A 23,347-nucleotide genomic window follows, 5' to 3' on the forward strand; every position below is an offset into this window, starting at 1 on the left:
TCGAAAATCGTGCCAACTGAAACATGAGGCGGCTTGTGTGCAGCACATTCAGTTGTAGAATATCACAAACGAGAGATTCAGTTGAATCTCTCATGAAAACCAAATTGATTTGCAAATGGGTGTATTTCTGCAAATCTATCCAAATGCTTTTATTGCTTACGCTAGGACTGTCGCAAAGTGAAGACAGTCTGATCGATGTACCTGAATGCTTTATGCACTGGAAATCACGTCTTCTTATTGTCATTCCTTATGGTTCTACATCCACAAACTTTCGCACGGTAGTCGACTCAGCCTCTGTCCATCGTGATTTTGTCTCAATATTTAACTATAAGCTATCTTTGTAAAGTACTACTCAAGGTTGCTGAAAATCCAAATCCAATCGAAAAATCAAATTAGTTTGCAAATGAGTGTATATACGCTACGTTTAAGCTAGTTTTTCTTATTCGGGCCAAGAAATACATAAGATTCGTTGTTTTCTAGGCTTTACAATGATAATTTTACCTTTTGTCAAGGATCTTGAGACAAAAACAGCTTTGTTGTTTACGACAAATTTTGATATCGATGCTCCGAAATTAGCTTCCACATCCACTTTGTGGAACTCGTAAGGAGCTTCTAAATGGTTTATTTCATCCTGATATGTTTTCGCAATGAGTGGCTATGATACCGTTTAATAAAAAAATCAATAAGCATCTGAAAAGTGGTTTTCCTCGGTGTCGTAATATTAAGGTATTTGGAGACAAAGCCTACTACCTGTTCGTTGCATTTATAGATTTGCGTCATTCACAAAGCTGGTTGTCCATCTTCCTTAGGTCTACAAGCTCAAGAAACCGCTCTTTCGTTGTGAATTGNAGTACGCTCAACTAGAGATCATGTCTAAGATGAAAGGTATTCGTGTGATACGAAATGTCATCCACAAACTGCTGTACACCCTAAATTGATTGGTCTGGTTTCTCGTGAGTTCAATCAACCTGCTTGTCAGCTTTTCTTTAAAAAAAACAGGAAGCTGTCAGTGTTGACAGACAGCATGTATGGCCATCGCAGGTCTGATTGCCAATCACCAATTACTATGAACTACAGCGCACAGTATCAGACCTCTCGTTTCGTCAGATGTGTTTCCAAACCAAGCAGCAACGAGACCGATCAATGTCTTTCTTCTCTAGTGATTAGTATTTTTGAGGTCACCTGAAGGGTGTGCTGCCAGTCTCTGAGGCCAGAATCCAGCGCGTCTGTATGAGTTCGCATTCTGTGAATTAATTCCGAACAAGATTATGTAATCCACTCGGAAACCCTGTCGACGAGCACCGAAGACGATCGTTAAGACAGCATGTGTGGCACTTTACTTGCGGGTGCTGGATGGTGAATGCCGTCGTGATGGACTGGACGAAAATTGTATCCGAAATGGTGGAAACACAGGTATATCAAACAAACAATCACGTGTTTGAGTTCATGGCTATGTGCGGGTCTGACAAATTCAATAATATATCTGTTATTTCTGAGCCATGTGGGCTATATTCTGTTTACTAAAATTTCCCAAAAAGAGTCGAGTGCGAACATTCGCACTTATCCGCTGCTGCACTTCATTGGCCCACTTCATTTTTACTGATGCTTGCTTCAGTCTGCCAACCAAACCGACTAACCTGTACGGACGTGCTTACGGTGTACGGTGAAAGGAAGAAGGCCTTCGCCGCGGAGTTAATTATTTAAAAAAATGCCAATGACCAGCTACAGACTATTGGACAGGAAGGCAAAACTCTCATATGCATCTTAATTACAAAAACTGAACATCCATCTTCTGTTGAACGCGTCTTCCTGAACTTTCCTGGATGTTCATTGAGTGTTGCTTAAGTCCAAGCAAATGCTACAAAGCAACTCCACAAATCCGCAATAGATCTCCCTTTTCAAGCGAATTTACAAGAAAACATACTGCTCACATGCCTCCCCCATCAGTAGTGTCACCGTTACACGGGTACCCAATGATCCGTTTCTTACATGTCGGACATTTCTCAGATTTTCTGGTTGCTCTTGAAAGTCAGAGGATACTCTGACAGCCAAACACCGAAACCCCAGCGCCAATATTTCACCCTTATCTGCTGAACATTTCTCAGTATCAGATAGTCCGATGGATCGGCTTCTGTGAGTAACCAGATGTTTTCGAAACGAAGGTAGCCTGAGGATGCCATTGTTGGCATGGCAATGTCGCGTCAACACTTCTTGTTTGTGTCTGTTCCGACAGGGAAGTGGGTCAACCGGGGGTCGAACTACGAAGCCCTCGAATGAGAGACGACCTCCCTGATCGCCCATTTTTTGCAGCGCATCGTACCCGTTGGTCTTTGTTGAGATTTTATTTTAAGTGGACCTGAGGGCGCAGTCTGGTTAGACTAGGTCCCAACTTTATGGCCGTTGTCGAGTTAGACTTATCTGAAACCTTGAAGTTGTCATATCTATACGGCAAATTGAATGGTGAGATAGATTACGGTCTACTTGGATGTAGGGGTTACATTCAGGCCATCTCGGGCAACTAAAACAACCGTCATCATCATTGTCAGTTGTAATAACCGCGTACTCGTCGTAAAGTGGTTGTAGATGCCGCAGTTTCGTTCACCGATAATTTGGGGGGGGGGGTAGGTAGCTGCGAATTGCAAACGGGAGATGATAAATTGGTGCATAAATCCAGCACTGTTAGTGTACTGTCAAGTGGGGGATTGGAAAAGGAGCTATACATTGAAGGCAATAGCTTGGATGCACGAGCGCCATTGAGGGCGCGACTGAGCCATGTCTGACAATGTCCCTAGCCATTGATGTGGCCCGTCTCGGGGTCCCCATCCAGGAAGACGGCAGTTACCAGCGCAGCTGAGTTTGCTGGTAATGGATTTCACACTTCGCTGCCAAGTCATTGTTTGACCGCTTCTGGCTCTCTTCCGCCCTTCATGTGGTTGTGCGAAAAGAGCCCTTCGAGGAAATCGGTCGACGAGCGTACGCAGCACACCGCCAACCCAGCGCAACCTATGCAGTGTGATCAGTTCATCTATCGAGGGTGAGTTGTTTCTTCCGAATACTATTCGACGTACTTCAGAATTGCTGGTCCAGTGTTCCCACCAGATTCGGGCAATGCTCTGAAAACTTGCACGACCGATCCCTCATGCCAAGTGTGCAAACTGATCTCAGATATTTAAGAAATCAGCGCGAGGAAAATCGTTTTCTTGTAAAACAGCTTCTTTCCGGTTGAAAACACGGTATACCAAACTGATTAACTTTTGAGCGAAATCGTACTCATGGTTTGTATGTTTGCCTCAAACTCCTACGGGAGTAGTTTGAGGTGGAAGTTGCCTTGCATGGCTTTCGGAGTTGTGTAAATTATTCAGTCCGTACTAGGACTGGATACCCTAGTTGATGCGAGCACGCCAGACTATTTTTCCGGGATGGATTATCCTGGTTGGGATGCTTCTGTGAGGCCTTATTGTAAAAAAATTCGAGAAATGAACCACTCTACGAGTACATCATACCCCAAACGTTTACCAGGCGGCCGGAAGTTGCAACAAACTTTATTTCTGCTCTGGTACCATCTGGTTGTGCTGAATGCAACCCGCCTAACAGATCTGGCAAGCAGTGCCTCCAGCCATGCGAATACACGTAGGGTGAAGAGAATTCCTACGGCCAGTGAGACATTGGACAGAGCTACTTCTTTCGAACGCATTTTCAGGCCGTGGAGAGTTGAACAGAACTAACTTTCAGTAGAGGCTAGCCGCTTAGGATGATTAATTAAACAACGTCGGTACTACCGCGGTCTTGGTCACCCGGCTACTTCGTGTGCTTCACACATGTAATGAAATTGCCATGCGAAAAGCCGATCTGTTCATTAGTGGAAAGGACTGTTCGCAGAATCTGTCGCCATCTTCCTCAGGAAAAGTTTATCAGCAAGTTTTCACAGACTTTTCAACAGACGACAGAACCGTTATAGGCGGTTGCATTTGCTTGACGAAATGGTGAGTTCGAACGCCGATACCCATCAGCACCGTGAATCCTGGATGTACGCAAGAGCCGACTCCCCGTACTTCACCCCGCTAATCTTCGGGACAAATTCTTCACGCAAATGGTTTTGATGAAGCCTCCACCGGACGGCGCTCCAGCCCTCCTGAACCCAAATAATGTCACTACCCAACCTTAAATACAATACCCGAAGTCGTATCAAACTCGAGTGTTGGCTTTGTACCCCCTGTTCGTAAGGTTTGTTGCAATAGTTCGACTTTCTTTGCATTCGTATTGACTTTAAAGCGAGCAGCCTCAATTCGTGAATTGGCATGCCCGTTTTGCAGCTGTACTGCAACAGCCAAGGCACCCTTTTCCGTGGAATCGGGAGCCCATTTCGTATTCACAAAGCGAACAGACTGGGACACTCACCTTATGGTTGTGAAATCCAACCACTATACTATTGTCTTCAGAGCATTGCAGGAGTGAGTTGATGTCAATAAGTTCACAAAGAAGTCGTGCGTAAGCGAGTACTATGTGGTAGATTGATTTAGTTAGACTATCATAGACGGGTAACGTACCAAGCAGCCGCAAAGGGAACGCTGTGCAACAAATCTTCGGGCGTGGGAAAAGTTGTGACATGGCAACCCAAAATAATAGCACGTCCCGTAAACTGTGGCGAGACCTGCTTACATTTCAGATTGGATTCGCGCAATTTTTATGCAGGTCTCTGGGGACGCCAGACTCAGCACAGAATAGGACCCAATGATGAGAAAACGGAGTGTCTAGATGAAGTTTGCCAATCGCTACGCCGGGCTTACGTTATGCACAGTTTGCGGAAATGCAAGGCCGGTCCTGCCATTGGCATCCTATAACGCCCGGATGTGTTGCTTACCGGTTTAGACTACTCGTTCTTGATCGTTTCTCCTAGACCCGTAGGATGCCCTTAAAAAGGGTATCATTTTCTAATACCACGCTACATATAAAATTGATGCAAACTCCTGGACAGCTTACTACCAGTTTCGCCTATGTGGAGGCTCATTAGGTAGTCCTAGTCCCCGAATCCCCTTCAATCATATTTTAGGTTCGAGGACAGAATTAGAGGTATCTGCAAATAAACACTCATTCAAAATAAGGGTGGTGGTATACGGAGACTGAGCTGAATCCATCGTTTATAATATTCCTCTAAATTACAGACACTGTCATACATATAGTTACTTCGATTTCTTGAATATCATTCAGATCGAAACACTAAACGTCCTTTGTGCAGCACAGTTGGAGAATATCAGGTGAGTCCTACGTCAGCACGAACTTCATTTGCAAATAAACGTTTGTCGACAAGCTCTCACTCTTTTCTGTCCGCTCCATTGAAGACTTCTCTCATTCGCCATTTTCTTACGGTTAGGTTATAGTATCCAGACTGACGTTCATCCCCCAGAAGGCATGACACCACCGTGAAGGGGCATTTCAGCCTCCCCGTAGGGTGAACATCTTTCAAATTTGATGTATAGAAGGATCAGCACCTCTTTGAGGGACCGCATCCGACAGCTGTTCATGATGCTAACAATCGGCTTATTAGCCGTTGACCACATTGCTTTCGGGAACAGTACTGAAGCGGGTCAGCAAGAAGCTAAATGCCCTGTTCCAGGTAATGCCACCTTTCCGGACTGCATGGTCCAGTGCGTTAGAATTCACCCTAAAATGTCTAACAACCATAATCAGATTCGGGAATCGGAATAGCAAAGTTACGGTCCAATGCGAGAGCTCATTCGCACAAGAGATATGATGCGAATATAGCCGACCGATGCAGGTCGAACCAGTTTCACGAAGTTATAACCTGACAACTGGACCAGTACTACCATATAAAGCTGTGAATAGATTGGACATGCTAGGAAATTTGTAATTTTTTGAAACCGCGTTTGTCGTCAGAATACCTCGCTAATGACAGTTTGCTCCTCGCGAAGCTTGAGTAGCTGCATCAAATCAAACACAGCACCGTTTCATTATCCCCCCTCTAGCTACCTCACCAGAACAAACGCGTTGTGTATAAGCTGCCACACATGCCACATGAAACACCTGTGTATGTTACGATTCTATCTGAAGTCGACCCACGCGTAATAATAATAATTATTATTATTAATAATACATAATAATGGTGACTCCACCTTAATGCATAGCTGCCATGTACCATACATCCCACGGTATCATAGCTAGCGCGTACCGAGAAAGGTGGTGTCTCCAGCCCCAGACGTATTTCTCCGTCCTGACAAGGATGATTTGCTCGAGGTTATTAAAAAGAATTCTTTACAACCGAACAGGCTTGTAGTGGTGGTCGCACTCGACACAATCTGAGTGTCAGTTAGAAAGCAGCTAAAACTCGTTGTCCGTTATTTGTGTGTCCCAATTTGGTAGCCAAACTTTGAAACACGCAAGACACGAACCTCAGACTAGACGTGTTTCCGTATGCTTTGACGAGATCACCTTATCCTGCCTAAACGCTCAAAGGGGCGTTGGGGAGGGATATTTACTATCCGGAAAGCGCATCATACTTCCGTATAGCTGTACATTTGGCCTTGAAAAGTGGGCCTTGAGCAATGTGTCCAGGTATTGTTAACAACAAATAACAAGATAACATTATCATAGTCATTTTTTCTATTTGATCTGTCACCAACAAAACTTCCAGGAAAATCATAAACAATGAGAGTATTGGCACAAATTGCACTGACTTGATTTCAAATTCGTTTACAAAATGATGTTCTGTCGAAGATATATTACAGCTCATTCAGCTTTCTGTGAATGCTATCCAAACCTTTGAAGTAGCGCACAGTCTTCACTCGTAACTCTAAAGTGGCATCCTCGTCAACAACAAAAATAGCCTTTGGGTGATGCTAAAGAACAAAACAGGGACAATTCAGTGTAAAAAACCGATGGACAAAACGAATAACTGTTCAGGAAACAATACGTAAAATTTGAAAACCCTAGTCTATCTTTTGCGACTACGGGATACTTCTCAGTTAGAACGAGAAATCACAAAGACGGGGAACCCATTCTGATCGATGAGATAACCCTGTTACGCGATCTAGCTTTGAAAGACATAGTGTAGCGACTAACACAACATAACTCCAAGGTATTTGAACCCTGTTGATAAAACATTCGGGCTCTGTTACATTTGCGCCACGAATGACTATACGATGAAGGCAGTGCCATCTTAAGAAGTACCGCTGACGACATAAGCATTTAGGGGACACCTATAAGAATTTGCAAGATGCACGGAAGGTGCACATAACAAGAATGGAACTCAGTTGAAAGGCGACTTCTAGGATTGCTTCACAAACTAGCCTATTTCTAAGGTATTACAGAGTCACGCCTCCACCCAGTTTCCCCAAAGACGTCCGTTTGCATGATTGAGCTACCCCGTGACCGAAAAATAGAAACTGTATCAAAGGTTCGCCGGTAAATTCGAAAACGGTAGTACCATGGACGATTGTTTGTATGTATGTAAACTGAGGATAAGGCCAAACTCCATTTGATTCTCCTTCTCATCGTTCTCTCACGCTAGCTACCTGTTGTAAGTCAGATCGGGTCGATCCGGTCAACGAAACCACGAAACAGAAAGTGATATGGAGAAGGGATACCTTTTACTGCATAACATTCAAGATCCCGATATTAGTTGGTCGAGTATTGTCCCTATAAAGAGCGAACGTTCACGCAGCGAAAAATTTCACAGCCGTTCCATCCTTATCGACGTGATTTTGTGGAAACCCCAAGGGTCGAAATCCCTCCATGGTGAGAAGTTTGTAAAATTCCCGACAACCCCAAATGCTTCTCATGAATTGTATGAAGTATGTTCAGAGACTACGATACGAAGCATGACTTTTCACTTTGAAGGCACAAGGCGAGTGTCAAAATATGGTGTGATGACAGTTAATTTATTCGACAGGGCTTGTGCTCCGCCTTTGTCTTCAAAGATGAAGGCAATGTTGTATGCGTATTCCAGATCTACAAGGTTCTCATCAATAACGACTAGCACGACAGGGTTTTGAAGATTCTTCAAAGATCACGTCATCATTCCATCAACGGCGAAGTTGAATAACAACGGAGAGAGTGGACATCCTTGTGGATCACCGCGTTTTGTAGAGAAGCTTTTGGAGAGGTCTCCATGCACCCTCACAGGCTGAGAAGACCGAATTATGTCCACAAAGTTCTGTGGCATACTCAAATGAGAAAGTGTGCTTAAGGCATTGACCGATCAACAGGATCCAACGCACCCTTGAAGTCCAGAAACACCAGGATGGTGGGTCGACTGTCAATGTGGCGTCGCTCTAACACCTGAATGATTACAAAGATACGGTTCACCCAGGATCTAGCCGATCGAAATCCCGTTTAATGCTCATAGGACTCGCGTACCGTTGTTAGACGACGAAGAAACCTTATTACAACGGAAGTCAGATTGCTACCCCTGTGGTTACCAGATTCAGTGCGAGTACCTTTTTTTAAAAAAATGGTGCTACTTGCAACTCTAATTAGTTGTCTGAGACGGCCCCTTTCTCTCAGATGGACCCTAGTGGGCTAGACAGGCGCGGGCTGAAAAATTCACCATCCTTGGAGAGAGCAGGTGGAAGGTCGTCAGGACCGGAAGCACGATGACACTCAAGTAGACATATACACTCGGACACTCTGAGGTTGAAGGCGGCTCCATATTCACAGTCCACCTTTCTCCTGAGGGCCAGGATTCCTGATTGTAGGTAGCAGGTGGCCAACTGAATTGTTATTCGAAATATTGTGCCCAGAGACCCAAACATTCTGCTTTGCTGGATATTAGGAAGGTGACAAGAGGCTTCCAAGGGCTAGTCACACTGCAACATCCTGTGGACGTTTCAGGCATTTTTGCCTCTTCCATTTCCTTTCATCGCACCTTTTTGTGTTCACCAAGCATCTCAGTCTGCACGGACGCCAGATTTCACCTGGTGTTGGATGTGTCGGATGGAGTTGTAGTTGCGGCAGAACGCATGTATCGCCAGAAGCGGCGGTCGTAACAGAGATCTGATATTTGGATGACGTTTGGTTGGATTGTACCGCAAACGGAGTAGCGCTTTGGATATTAACATCCGAGATTGGACCATCTGGCAAGCTTTAGAAAAGCCGATTTTGACAGGTTCGCTTGTTTTCCAGATCTATTAGCTTTTCAATGGCTAAGTGAAATGAGCGTGCTTTGTGTAGACTAAAAAAATCTCAGTGAAAAACAGTAGCGCACAAGTACATGGTCGGATTCCAAGCTGGTATTCCGGGACAGGCCGGCGGTGGTCAAGCTTCGTCACCAATAATCAATGGCGGAAATGGTCTACTTGAATTCATGACTGACTCGTTGGTGGGCACCACATGGTCAAGGGTTTCCCTCTTCAGAAAATTGGAACTGCAAAGGAACACCGCATCGGCATACCTCTGAGGCAGGCGCTCTCCGTCATCCGTGCGTCTCGTATCCAACCCAAGACAACCACTTGATTGAGCCGTAGCAGCGCTTAGTCTACTAACCTGAGCGTTTATATCAATAACAACCACAACGATAACTGAGCCTTCAGACCGTCATAAAAGAGCATCCATAGCCTCTTGGAAACTATCTTTAGCAGATACAGTCCTTTGGGTCGTAAACGGACACAATAAACAGGGTGTGATGGACCTCGCTTTCTCGAGATTCTTCCACAGACGTTACCAAACGAATCGCGCAGCTTCTTGTAACTCACCATCAACGTTGAAGACAGCTGCTGCGGTACTGTGCAAATCTCTGAGGGCAGTTCCTTATTTGTCAAATGCTTCAATGTTGAACAAACGTCCCTACATTACACTCCGATTAATTTAGATCTAAGTGGAGGGATATCAAGAATAATATATAACTTGCTGGCAAGCGGGAATCTGGAATACGCTGAAATTGATTAGCACGCTCACTCGAGAGACGGGTCTATTTAATTGTACGCTCGTTGCCGCTTTTGCGTAACCTGCAATGGATTATATAAGGAAAAATCGGTAGTACCTTAGAGAGGGTCTGCTACTCTTCGATGTGCCCTCTCTATATAGTTAGCAATAACCCGCGCCAAGAAGACGAAACGGAATCAGCAATACAAACTAGAGAGTTAATATGTCCAACGAAACATACCTGGAAAGCAGAAACAGTCCACATGTGATTCACGCCTTCCTCAATGGCTTTGCTTAATGCCAGTGCTTTTGAAGTTCCGGTTACAATGATCATGACCTCATCTGCATCCATCACTGTACCGACTCCTACAGTTAGAGCGCGTGCAGGGACCTGAGGGTGAGAGATTTATGGTTCACACAAACTGACGTAAAAGGAGTCAGAAGCAACTGGCGAGAGGATAATAGAATCGTTTTAACGCCAAACGCACAATATGAGCCAGTTACGGGGTTCAACATTCTTAGAAGCTCAGTTTCTGAACGACACCTCAGAACCAAGCGAAATTCCACAGATTCTTTTTAAATAAACTTTATGCAGGCCACCAGTGTCTGGATCTGGAAAACCAGCGCGAAGGAAGATGTGCGCCACTTGATTCAAGACCCATTTACGTTGCTCAGTAACTCAAATCTACAGAGTAAGCATTGTTCGCTCAGTAGGCCACATTTCGCGGGTGTGGACGCGGGACATCTTTAAGTCAAGTTTTTTTGCCTTTTTACATCCCAACAGTGAAAATGACTTCCATTTGTATGACGCTTTAGTCGGCTGGTGCAGATCCAGCCGCCTAGCTTATTCGCCAGGGCACTGAATATGCTGCCGCACGGCTATTGCACTACCAAATGATCAGAATCCCTGTGACCTATATGCAGAATCCCTTGCAAAACATAGAGCCCCATCGAAACTGTTACAACGTAAGCATTCGCCTGTTTTTGGCTTTTTAATATGTCAGGAAAAGTAATCATGACTTCCTGAAACACTTCGATAGAAAATGCTTGATAATTAAAACAATTAGTGAATGTGAGAACCGAAAGTGAACACAGAGAGAGCACCTTGATGTTATGCCGTAAGCGTTAAGGTTAAATTACCGAACTAGACCTTCATCTTTGATGGGAAACAAGTGAGGGTGTTATTACATACCGTGATGTCCATCCAGAATATACACCTTTGAATTAATCAAGTTTAATCCCGTTAAAGTGGCTAACGTGCTCGAGGTAGCTCAGTGGTTAAAGGCGAACTTACTAATCGGAATGTCGATACTTCGACCCAACGTCTGCATCTGGCCTGCTCCTGCCTAGACTTGGATAACCTGAGCATTACAAAGCCACGTGCTTCCTTCGGGTGGCATGACAGCCATGCGCCGAAATTCACAGCTCAACAGTTATTTTCTGAGGATCAAGAAACAGATTTTCGCAAGGGGGTGTTTTGTTCGCAGTGGCTACCTTGCGGCAAAGCGTTAGCAGGAATAAATATACCGAGAGCTAGATATAAAACTATATATACATAAAGCCATAAAAAGTTCCTGAAGCAGGAATCGTGTGCTAGAAAGAATAAAATATAGGCTATCAGACCGGAATCAGTGTACGCTTAAAAGGCCGCTCACATTTCTGTTATTCGTTTGCGCGAGAGACCAACGGTTCTCTTGACCCAAGCCGATTTCTGAAAGCAAGTCAGGACGTTAATCGGCGGACTAGCTACTGGTTCCAGTTTGCAGTCACCGCACGATTTATGACAACGCATTGTCCATGCTTGTGAAAGGAATAGCGCTAAACAATCTGGTGACCATATGGACTTCAGTGAAACACAAGCGCAACTGCCAGCTATTTTTCAGGGTCGAGTTTAACTACTATATAACGATAAGTAGCATGCTTTCCCATAAAACGCGCCACCACGGACTGAACGCCCTTCTCGCCGCCGTCATCGAACACGAGTCGTTCGCTAGCCTTGACGTGGAATTAAAGGCCTATACGAAAAACTCCCATGCACCCACATTTAACCTCACAAATATGGACTATACGGGTGCCATCAAACATCAATGAGGCAGATAGCATCTGCGGACAACTTTTCTTCATGCATAATAGACAAAAACGTGCCATTTTCTTAGCCAGAAGATTCGGGTCCATCACAAAAATATCCATAACTCTCCTCTATAAAGCGGTTCATTACAGGGAATTCTTCATGACTTATGAATAAGGCACAATGTGTCCGGGACTAACTGCTGTCACAGAACAGATTACAACATAAGCAGATATTTTCGATCGACCGGACTACTTGTCATTGGGATGACAAGTGTACCCCAATGCCTGAAGGAAGGAAACCAAAATCGAGTGCTATTAAAAGAACCTACTTGGGTAAGGTCATTATCAAAGAACCGAGCGTTAGCAACGATTGTCTCTTTCGCAAGTGTTTTCAGTCTCGTTCTGGAGACTAGACTGGAACCGGGTTCGTTGAAGGCAATGTGCCCGTCAGGTCCGATACCTCCAATGAACAAATGGACGCCTCCTGCAAGCTTGATTTCTTCCTCGAACCGCGAGCATTCAGCTTCTAAATCTGAAGCATTCCCGTCCAATATGTGCGCATTTTCAGGGAGTATATCGATGTGCTATGAGAACAGAACGAAGAGAAACAGTGAGAGTTTACGCGGTAAGTGCTATTAATCGGCTTATCTAGGCAACGACACCAACCTACTCAAGTGTGAGATAGACGAAGGAATGTGTATTATACGAAAAAGGAAATCCTCACCCTCGAGCATAACGGCAAACACTAATGGGATGATTCATTTTGGTCTATCTCGTTGACTTCCAGCTGCGATTCATGTGAGACGGCGACCGACCCTTCAGTATCCACAGAAATCACCCTAAAAGTCTTTTCGGCGACCACATATACTGCGAAAACCATGACGAAGCTGTGTGCTCGTAATCAGCGTGTAGGGCAGAATCAGCTCTCAAAGCACTGACGGCAAATCTTACGCAGAAATCGGATCAATCTGACAGCTATTGCACTCACCGGCCGCCCACACGAGTATCACTGTTTGGGAGAGTATTCGCGGGTAGTAATGCAAACAGACAGTGTGAAGGCGTACACAAAACGCCATGGGTATTCGATCGTACTGACTTGAATACGTCCGACACACAGTTGTCAGGGCTAAAAAACTCGCCAGTCAACTTAATCCTCTTACACCGTGCGCAAATCTCCCATCCCATTCCGAAAGATACGTGGGCAATTTTTCGCCGTTAAGATTAGACCCAAATTTTGTTTCCCCCACTAAGTCAAGACTAAAAAAGAACGCTTCGAGGATCTTGGCGTTTGCGTACGAATGAACAATGATAGATGAATCCGAGTACCTTAGCAAAATAAAGAACATCCTGTCGGGAATGGTTGAATTAAAAAACGGTGACAGATGGAGATAAAAAAGCGATGAAAAACAGCACCCCGAGTATTGCGATGGCTTAAGCAACCAAGAGCTATGGATGCCAATGCTTTTGAAGGTGTTTGACCGGCCGGCAAAACAATACCCAAGCAGTACAGTCTTCCTAAGATGAGCATACTCGGCTCATCTTTCAGAACCAAGTTTGACATGTACAATTCTCCTTATCGTCAATTGGCCAAATGTGCTAGCTAGTCTATTAGAGCCAACCTGGAGAGAAGTATCGACTTGCAGTTTGAAAGATAAGCTACAGTTCGCTAAGCAGATCAAGGACACAAAGCTTGATAGCCCTCTCTCTAAGCGGTGTGTGCCTATCGGTGAGACAACAGACTATGTATGCGAACCTATTGAGTACACTGACAAGGATGTTGACATTCCCATCCCAGAACCAACAGAACTACTAGGTTTCATTTGAAAAACAGACCACCATGCTTCGCCACCAGTATCTGTGTGTATGTTCGTGTTTGCCTTAGGACAACGTGGTTGTCAGAGAGAAACAACACCATCCGAGTATCCCTGAATGGTGGCTGGAGGAGCCCTACTTCAGGTGGAATTGCGCCACATCTGACCGGAGCCGGTTATCATAGACAAGGAGTACGCCTTCCATGACAACTACCGAATGCCCCTGAACTGATTAAGATTGGCGAGATTCATGTCACGCGCTGATGTCGGATCGCCTGGCGACGAAACGTTTTGGTAAGTAATTTGTGAAGCTGGGTGAATAGGCCACTTGATCAACCAGTAATAAGCGCACCCAAGCCACAAATATTTCGGTATATTTCCAAGCCTCTCACCCATTAGTTGACAACGACATGGTTTGAATTAGCCCACGAGGCCAAAATAGTATTATTACGTCTGGGTGTAGCGGTACCACATATGTGAGAAACGATCCGCCAGATGAACAAAAATGAAGCGATCCGAATTATTTGCCACAGACCCGTGAAATAATCAAAGGCCGTTGGGCTCTAAACCACGAACGAAACTGTCGCCATTGGCTCAACAACCCAAATTTGTACAGTCAGAAGTTCGACCAGTCGGTCCAGTTCAACCTGTCATCACTTGTGTCTATAAAACGTTTTCCCATACGAGTTGAGCCCACTGATGAGGGGTGTATACTAAACGATGTAAGAATGAGAGGGAAATCTGCCAGTGCCTAAATGTGACATTCTGATGAATAAATCGAATTCAGCAACTTTGTAGTTACATAACCGCATATTACTATAATTATGATACATCGTCCACAAGAGAGAATTTACCTTAACATACTGTTCGTTAATCTATCTTCTAATGTTTTTTAGATCCCTGTTTAGGTTACATGTTTTGCTCAAATGAGGACATCAAGTGGAGAGCTTATGTGATGACTGTTTATCGTAATGACCTGCAACTAAACCCACGAGCCTGGAAAGCCGAACAACATGAGACACTAATGATACCTTCCGGAAAGTAGCGCTAAACGAGCGATTGCACTTTGGACGTCGTATGAACAGCACTGAATAGTAGAGCTCTAAATGAACGAACCGGTTGTCACAATTCCGACTCCATTCACATGCTAGGTAAAATGGGAACAGAGAAGTTCACCTGTATCAAAGGGGATCGTCAGTGCCATTACCAGTGCATTCGTTTGTGTGGAATTTGTTCAAATTCTTTGGAGAGACACTGCTTTTATTTGCAAAAACGAATGCCCAGAGTAATGACATAACACATCGCCAGTGGAACACCAAGAACAGACTACAGGACACTTGACCAAAACAAACAGGTCACCATACACAGGAAACAGGTTCAACCTTTGCGGGAAAAGTTATCACCAGTAAATGCTTTGACTGACAGGCTTCGTTCTAATTGCCGTTTCGCATTAGGTTAGGTTATTTTGGCAATATGACCTATACGTAAAAAATACACATATTAGATAATTTAGTTTCAATGCGCGACTCAACTGAATCCTAATTGAATCGCTCGTTTATGATATTCTTCAACTTAGTGTGCTGTAGGAAGGTCACCTCGTGTTTCAGTTAATAGAATATTCGGAGGGTCACAGACGGAACACACTACTCATAGGGTGTGCCTTTCTGCATCACATTTAGTTGAACGAAAGATTCAGCCGAATCTCCTGTAAACACTTGATCAGTTTGCAAATGAGGGTAGCTCGCGAATTCGGGTTCAAATAGGACACTAGGTTAACGGAAACTCTAAAACTGCGCCTACTTGATGAGCTCCGAGAATGGAGAAGCTGGTCGTGGGCTGTCACGATTCTCAGCAACCTTATGAGAACTGTGTGATGATAATGACGATGAGTGGTGTATTCCGTATATACGATGTGATCTAATGTTTCGTGTTGCAGAATTTCTGCTCGATAAAATACTTTACTCAATGAATGTATTTTGCATGAGTCCGTTCAACAAGACAGGATAGGGCGTGGAAATTGACCTGCTGCAGATTCACATCAGTCCTCGTTTTGCAAGGCATCTGTGCCGGGATAACCGCTGAACACCTCGAAAAAATAGCGAACGCCTAAATACATCACGTCCTATCTGTCGTTAGGAAACAAACTTGCACCTAGAATGCGCTTGGGGTATTAATGGACACCAAGAGTAACTAACTAGAAACTAATAACGTATACCTACCTTGAAGAAGTTATGATACATGTAATAATGATACGATTCCGGATGATTTTGAGGCAAGCCAACATACTCATCCATATTGAACGTTTTGACGTAGCGAAAACTGAGCTGTCCAGCCTTGTAGAATTCCACCAACCGCTTGTACATGTTCAATGGTGTAGAACCAGTGGGCAACCCCAGCACAAAATAACGCGTTTCCGATGGAGAAAATTCAAGAATACGTTTCATCACGTATTTGGCACACCAATCAGCCACTTCGTCCGGGGTGTCAAGGATTAAAAGACGCATGACGGTGGTGAACTTAGAAATGATTCCAGCCTACTCAGTCAGGGATGGGGGCTAAAACTGTAAATGAACACTCGTTAAGCGTCTGACAAAGTATATCTGAGCCGAGAGTGGAATTGTTCCTCCTTAGAAAAATATCCTATATTGGGAAATTAGGCCAAGTATTCTTTGAACTTGGCATTTCGTGAAACAGATAATTGACGCAAAACCGTCTTCTAACACGCAAATAGAGAAGTGAGTTACTCGAAGACAATAGTGGAACTTAATATAGAGCAAAGAGCACCATCCTGATCGTCAAAGCTTAGTGGGAGCAGCCGATAAACCGCGTTTGGATTCGAACCATGGGCCTTCAGGTTGATAGGTTCGCGCCTTAAGCACCGAGGTACCTCAATTTCAGGGTTTCCGGACGTATTCTGGAAAGTCTGGGATCAGTCGCTCATCGCGCCCACATTCAAAAAGGCAACCGAAGCAAAGGTTTTAACAATGGGGGTCGCACGCCTGTCGTAACATGGTTATTGGCTTCCCGCATTTGCGATGCCCATGTGCTACACAGGAAACACAAGTCCAAAAGATTTAAGCAGGGCTTTAAACTCCGAAATAGTCATATTTCATATCACGTCAGGTGCTTCAACGTAGCCACTTATACCTCTGGGCAACAATCACGGTACCCGTCAAATTTAAAGGAGCCCTAGACTCTCTGAATAGATTAGCTATCCTAAATATTATTGTCCAGACGGGGATACCCTTGAGTTTCATGAACATTCTTCACATCCTTTATTCTCAGACGTCCGGTCAGGTTCAGGTGCACAAGGAACTGGTCAGAAACTTCCTGGGATGCGGCAGCGCTTTCCCCCCTCACATTTATCATAATCTTAATCGCCAACGTTCCCGGGCAGGGCATCCAGTCAGCATCATGCGATCTAGACCGGGCTACTAGTATCTCAAGGCCATAGGGGGCCTATGTCAGGATGGTATAAAAACCAGTGCAGAGCTATAAATGGCCATTCCTCACTTATTCCGCTTGTGGTCCAGGTGTCCACGATATGCCAAATGCGACTGCTACGGTATAGACCGCGGTGAGGCCGGTTTCTATTCTGCTGAAGCCAATTAGCTCCTTCAGTGGAGCGGTGTCAAGTAAGATGGTGTTGTGGTATAATGTCTTGCAGGTCGAGAGAGTATACATTCAGATGAACACAACATAACTAGACAGATGGAGTACTTTCCCGGTCATGAGTGTGGTTCCTTCGCGGAATTTGAGTGCAAACTGCGAGAATTCCAACGTGGAACGGGCACGTGTCATGCCCGCCGGCACAGTTTATCGGTGTCAAAATATGAACAGAATGTGGGTGAAGTACTCGCACCGTCCGTCTGTTATGCGTACCTGGTATACAAATGCGCGTTCACACTGGAACGTCAATAAAACGAGTCGTCGGTATGTTGATTATCGTCTGCACAATCATCCAATAAACTTATGTTCGGATACGCTGATTTCGACTGCCGATTGCTCATGTGTGTCGTTCACCGTGACGGTTGCATTGTACTCGTCAGTTTTAACACACAACATTCGCATGATCTGCGTACGTCTGACTGGTAAGTGTATCCTGCAAACCGGCATTTAAGTGCCCAGCAGGAACGCGTGGAATTTGGTTTGTTGAGGCGTTTTAAGTCCTCCATGGAAATCCGCGACTATGTCAGGAAAAACTATGGAATAGACTTGACAGGTGATGTGCGGGTCCTGGGCAATAAACTGTACCGCTTGGATTATCTGCGGGGTATCCGAGAGGTGTTGCGCTCATTTGGACCCATGGCTGTGTCTGTTTGCGACGATGGTAGTTTGAATGTTTTGTGGTCTAGTTCTGTACGCCTGCGTGGTTTGTTTGCGAAGTACGGTTATGTAATTCAGGCAGATTCGACGTGTCAGTGTAACAGAGGTGGTGGAAACCTGTGGCATGTGGTAATCACCGATCGTAACGGTGTTGGTCGGAGTGTGTTCTAATTCTTTATCCGAAATAAGTCACAGGAATGTAGTGATGTTGCTGTGGAACATTTTGTGGGAATGATGTACCCGGTGAATGTTGTTCGAACGATTGTGGTAGATGAGAATAAGTCACAGTTGTGTAGCCTGAAGGCAGCGATGCCTAACGCCGCTGTTGTGTTTGTTCTTTTCCAGCATTACAAGGCTTCAAAGCTAGGATTAGTAAGCTTATGGAAGTGACTCATTCCGCTAAATAAATTTTGTTTGCCCGGTCTAAGAGAATGGTGCATTGTAGGGAAGTGAGCGAGTTTGAGTTCTATGCCACTAGTATCAGAAGCCGGAACAAGACTTACTGGTCGCAGCTCAGCGAGCATTGGTTAACCGACCTGAGCACCTGGGCAAAGCATACTCGGAAGCATGCTGTGACCCCTCTAATGAAACAACTAACCGGGTCGAACCTGCAAACAGGTAAATTAAGTGGAAACTTACTGAGTCTTCCTTGTTGCTCACCTGTGTTCAGGTCATAATCAACAGGAATGAGCAATTAGTAGCCAAGTACAGGATACCAGTAAGCGTCCCACTTGTGCGTGGCCGACCGCCTAAGCTAAGCGTTGCTCGAAATATCTCATCGGATGTTTGCGAGACAATTGTCGGCCTGGGTTAGTCTGATTTCCATGCTTGCTGTCGCTTTCCGTGCAGGTCGTGTGCCAAGCTGCGTGTTATCCACAGGTGTCACAGGCGCATCAAGGGTACAAATGCGGAACACGTTTTCGATGATTCTGTAATTTGTTTGCAATCAGTCATAATAAAATTATGCTTCCCAGCAAATGGCTTCATATTTCCTGACAACGCAAGCGTCACGGCAACCAAGGCATCCGAGCCTTGCGTTGAAGATAAACTTGCGTAGGTGAGAAAAGGGGGTGTAGTTTTCCTGCTTCGCATGTACCTTCAAGGGCCTCTAGGACAATGTAGGATCGCCTCTAGCAGCATGTGTTTAATAATGTGGGCAGGAGCCCCGCAGCCTACATGTGGCTGAAGCACTTTCTATGCTTCTCAGGTGCTCCACTTTACAAGTGTTATTCGCAAACCGAAACTTCGTTACCGGCTCTCACTTGGAATGTTCTGCCCGTGTCCGGAGGCCAGACGCCCCTGATAACCGAACAGAACGCTCCGGAAGCATCAAAGGACTGTGATTCTCCGAAGGCAGCTGTTCACAACAATTTTCGTGGGTGAGAAACAGATAGAAATCCAGTAACCAAGTTCGTGTACCACCAATACTTACATGCAAATCAATCAAACTGGCAGACACCGTATGCTACGCTTGGATGCACGTGTAACGTGCGGGTTGGGAACAAAAGCCATGCTCTGGTTGGTCAGAATGCCAGCCAATCTGGATGGAGCACGGGCTTACTGGCTCCCGGACTCACGTAGTGATACACAGGATCGAGGCTTTTGCCCAATTTACCCGGGTCGGTTTTGTTCTTGTCGTTCAGCGGTTCCCGTTCACCTGAAAAGCATAAGTGACAAACGGGTGTGGCACTGCCCTTAACGTTCTTAGCGTGGTGCAGTAAGCTTGCCAACGCGAGGACTCGCATAAAATAGGTGTCCAATAGTGCTTTGAACTGGGTTCTGGATGGAGCGTGGACAGCTGTCGGAGGAAGGTTATTCAACGCGGCAACTACCCGAAGTAAGAAACAATTTGCCTAATTAAGGTGCGCGCTCTGAACCTAAAATTCTTCTTACCATGTCCCCGTCATATGCCTGCTGGGGCCACGGTGAAATACCTGATCGCCAAACCTAGTTCAAACGGGGCATAAGTAAGTATAAGGTCTCCTCAGAGGCGACGATACTCCAGAGGAAAGAAGTCCAAGCAACGCGATATGCGTTCCATGGTCTACGGATTTTAGGCCGGCAATCCTTTTCGTATCTTCTCGCTGGACACGCTCAATGAGGTTTATTTCCTTCTTGCATCCTTAGTAGAAAACTTGGTTGGCATATTCAAAAATCGGTCTGATGTGAGTGTTACAGGGTATTCTGAAGTTCATGTGGATAATTCGGGTGTGCTGATTCATCCGTAGAACGGAAAAGTCTTTTTGGGCCGATTGCTCATGGTACATCAAGAAGGATGTGTCTGAAGAAAACCAGATGACCAAATCCTCTCTGGCATCAATCCGCGTGAAGTATTCTGGTCCATCCTCACCATTCACGTTCTCTGAGTCTCCTACGAATGACGCATGGACGTTTTTCTCGTCATTCAGAGGAAGATGCCTGTCAACGGCCCCTGCTTTGCAGCGTCTACATCCTTTTGGAGGGCACTGGCATTAGTACTCCAGGATTACAAGTGTACATTGACTTGCAAGAACATCCGGAAGGTCATCGATCTATATCAGAAACGGCGGTGGTCCCGAAATGGTGCCTTCAGGAACGCCATGGAGAATAGTTTGGGAGAAAAGAAGGTTGAGCCTGCTTCCACCCGGTCTGACTGGAATATCTTGATCCAGTGTAGGAGTTCCCTTAAATATCGAGTTTGTGGAGAAGCAGGACGTGTGGAATTCGATCGAATGCCTCTCAAATGTCTATATATGGGATGCGACATGAGTCCTTCATCCTCTTCTTGGGTTCAGATGTCCATCAATACGAGCATTTTCGTGCCGCAAGAACGGTTCGGGAGAAATCCGGGCCGGACTGGAGATAGCAAGTTAGTAGTAGTAGGGTGGTCTGGGACCATCCGTTTCAGAATGCGTTCAATCACCGTGCATGGCATGCTAGTGAAGCTATATGCCAGTAGCTGCCGGGTGGCAGTCGGTCACCAGTTTTGCGGATTGGCATGACAATCGCTTCCATGCAAGTAGATGGAAGGTAACCTTTATCAAGCGACTGAAGAAACACCAGGGGAACATGGGACGGAGCCCATCTGGCACCAACGCTGACAACGGGCTGATCTTGTGCAGGAGTTGATGAATGCCCCGTATAAATACCAAGAGAAGCCGTTCGAAGTTACGCCTTCACAAGATTGGATGTGACAAAAACGCTGGGGTTGAATAAAGTCCTGAATAGTGTTTGTTGGTTACCATCCCTTGAAATTTTACCTTCGACCACCTTACCAGAGTTTGGTTGCCATCCCATCAATGTTCATCTTCAACCGCCTTCACAGTTCGGTTACTATCTCATAAATGTTTACCTTCATCCACTCAAATGATCTGTTCAACGCATGCACACCCACTGTTTTATTCCTGTCCGGATTATGTCATGACCATGCGCCCCACGACTAATCGAGAGGATTGGAATCTTATCTTAAGACAAACAACGCAAGCGCGTCCTTATTCACAACGTAATCATATATATATGCGGAACAACGGCAGCAGGAGGCCGACGCTCGTCACTTCACACAGCACCTTGACCAGGGTCAGTTCAAACCTACGCACGACTCATTGTGCAGGAAAAGTATGGGCTCGATATCGTTTTGGATTAAACGACAAGAAACAGGCAAGATTTTACCCCCCTCCGTCAAGACCCGCATTCAATTCCACTGCGTCCTACAAACCTCGGCTGCGTCTACTACAACATGTCAAACGAAGAACTCGATAAGTCTCTTATTTCCTTTTGGTTATTATTCAGTTATACTGGTGTCTCTGGTAACCGCTACACACAACTGTTTTTTGTTAGTGTTATTTCACCTTCTGATATTACTTCGATTAAAAGACAGTAGCACTAACATGCTGTCTGTAGACATTAGATACCACCATGGGTTCCCTTTTCCTGTCCCTCAAGCAGAGCATCATTGGCTTATTTCTGCGGCGTCGTCTCGTGCACTTAAAAAACATATTTCTGTTTTCATGGGCGAGGGCAATAGTAGTGGCTCTTTTTGGTATGTTGCATTGTCGCATTTATGATTTACGGCGTTTCCGCATTTGACGAATTGCCAGCTCATCTTTTGTGCCTCCTGTAGTCAACATTTCGAAAATTTCATTAGGCGCTTCTCGCCCCCTCACAGAGATTCTAGCATGACTTCGTGGAAAATTCTGCGATTACCCTATTAACATGGGTGGAATAACCGTTCTTTATCTCCAAAATGGTAAGTCTGAAGCCACCGCGCCTTCGGGTACACCATAGTTTTTGGTGCAGGAAGCCAAGGATGGACCCATAGTTGCACGACCACACAGCAAGACAAAAATCGAGACAACCCGAACCAATGATGTTCGATTTCGGCGAAGCAACTCCAAGTAATCTTACAACAGCATCACAGGCAGTTCGAAAAAGCCCAACTGAGGCCTGTCGAATAACTGATGTGCAGTGTGTCGGTGAATGCGACAAAAGAATTAGGCCTCCGTCTTCATCCAAGGATGCTGCTGCCAGCTCGACAACTGGATTCAACTTGGACGGTGAATCTGTGCGAACTTTTGAAAACTGTTCCAAGAAACATGTGAACAAGTTTTGAAATGACTCCTCAGTTCAATGATTTGCTGCTGCAGAAACTGATGGCAGATGTACATAATCGGTTCACAAATTTCCGACTCTACAACCCCCTTCGTTACCTTGGTTTTGCAGATGCAGTCAAAGTACTGGTCCAACGGTTTGGTGAACAATTTTCCTAGTTCAACATTCGTTATCAGTGTCCCAAGATTACCAAAAAGGATACTGAAGATTTCATCGCTTGCGCTTGCGTAGTTAACAGGAAATGCAAACGCTTTTAGCTCAGCAGCATGGCCAGGATAGACGCTTTGAAGCTTACATCCAAATGCCAGCATCCTATAACTCCCGAGGCTGATACTGCTGTGTAAAAATTCAAAATTCTCTCACCAAGACATGGTATGCAAGGTAACTTCCAAAGGGCTATCACATTCTAAATGAACTCCAGGAAAACCGCCCACGCTCTATTCCTTTTATTGGGAGTTGCATTATTCACGCTACTTAACTGTGCGGTACAGTCGAAGGGTTCACAAAGAGGAATGCTGCAGAGGCAAATTTAAGAGCACGCGTGAAACAAGAGGAAGTAGGCGCTTTCATAACCACTAAATCACCCGTGTAGCGTGGGTGGGCAGGAAGTCAGCGGTATTCGACGTTCGAGAGGATGTAGCGTTGGCACACGTCAGTTCTGAAATGTGCAGATATAC

At 45.2% G+C, this 23,347-nt stretch overlaps 3 protein-coding genes across 3 annotated transcripts in view; 1 reads left to right on the top strand and 2 right to left on the bottom strand.

Moving 5' to 3' along the window:
* T265_01133 (hypothetical protein) overlaps positions 1-2,301 on the bottom strand; it is a gene marked incomplete at both ends in the record, with an annotated part of 20,174 nt that extends 17,873 nt beyond the window's left edge. Inside the window, one exon of the mRNA XM_009165094.1 lies at positions 1,990-2,301. Coding sequence (XP_009163358.1) covers positions 1,990-2,301 — 312 coding nt within the window. The remainder of the gene's footprint in view (positions 1-1,989) is intronic.
* The window catches only part of T265_01134 (hypothetical protein), a gene marked incomplete at both ends in the record, with an annotated part of 34,886 nt that extends 31,713 nt beyond the window's left edge, over positions 1-3,173 (top strand). The window contains 2 exons of the mRNA XM_009165095.1: positions 2,839-3,034; positions 3,074-3,173. Coding sequence (XP_009163359.1) covers positions 2,839-3,034; positions 3,074-3,173 — 296 coding nt within the window. The remainder of the gene's footprint in view (positions 1-2,838; positions 3,035-3,073) is intronic.
* Positions 3,174-8,199: 5,026 nt separating this feature from the next.
* On the bottom strand, positions 8,200-16,323 carry T265_01135 (hypothetical protein; the record flags this gene model as incomplete). The annotated part of the gene is made up of 4 exons (XM_009165096.1): positions 8,200-8,295; positions 10,118-10,267; positions 12,276-12,530; positions 15,977-16,323. The coding sequence occupies 4 exons, from the start codon at positions 16,259-16,261 to the stop codon at positions 8,200-8,202; spliced, it is 786 nt and encodes a 261-aa protein (XP_009163360.1).
* Positions 16,324-23,347: the final 7,024 nt, after the last annotated feature.

This window comes from Opisthorchis viverrini (genome assembly GCF_000715545.1).
Source record: "Opisthorchis viverrini unplaced genomic scaffold opera_v5_12, whole genome shotgun sequence".
Taxonomy (NCBI): Eukaryota; Metazoa; Platyhelminthes; class Trematoda; order Opisthorchiida; family Opisthorchiidae; genus Opisthorchis; species Opisthorchis viverrini.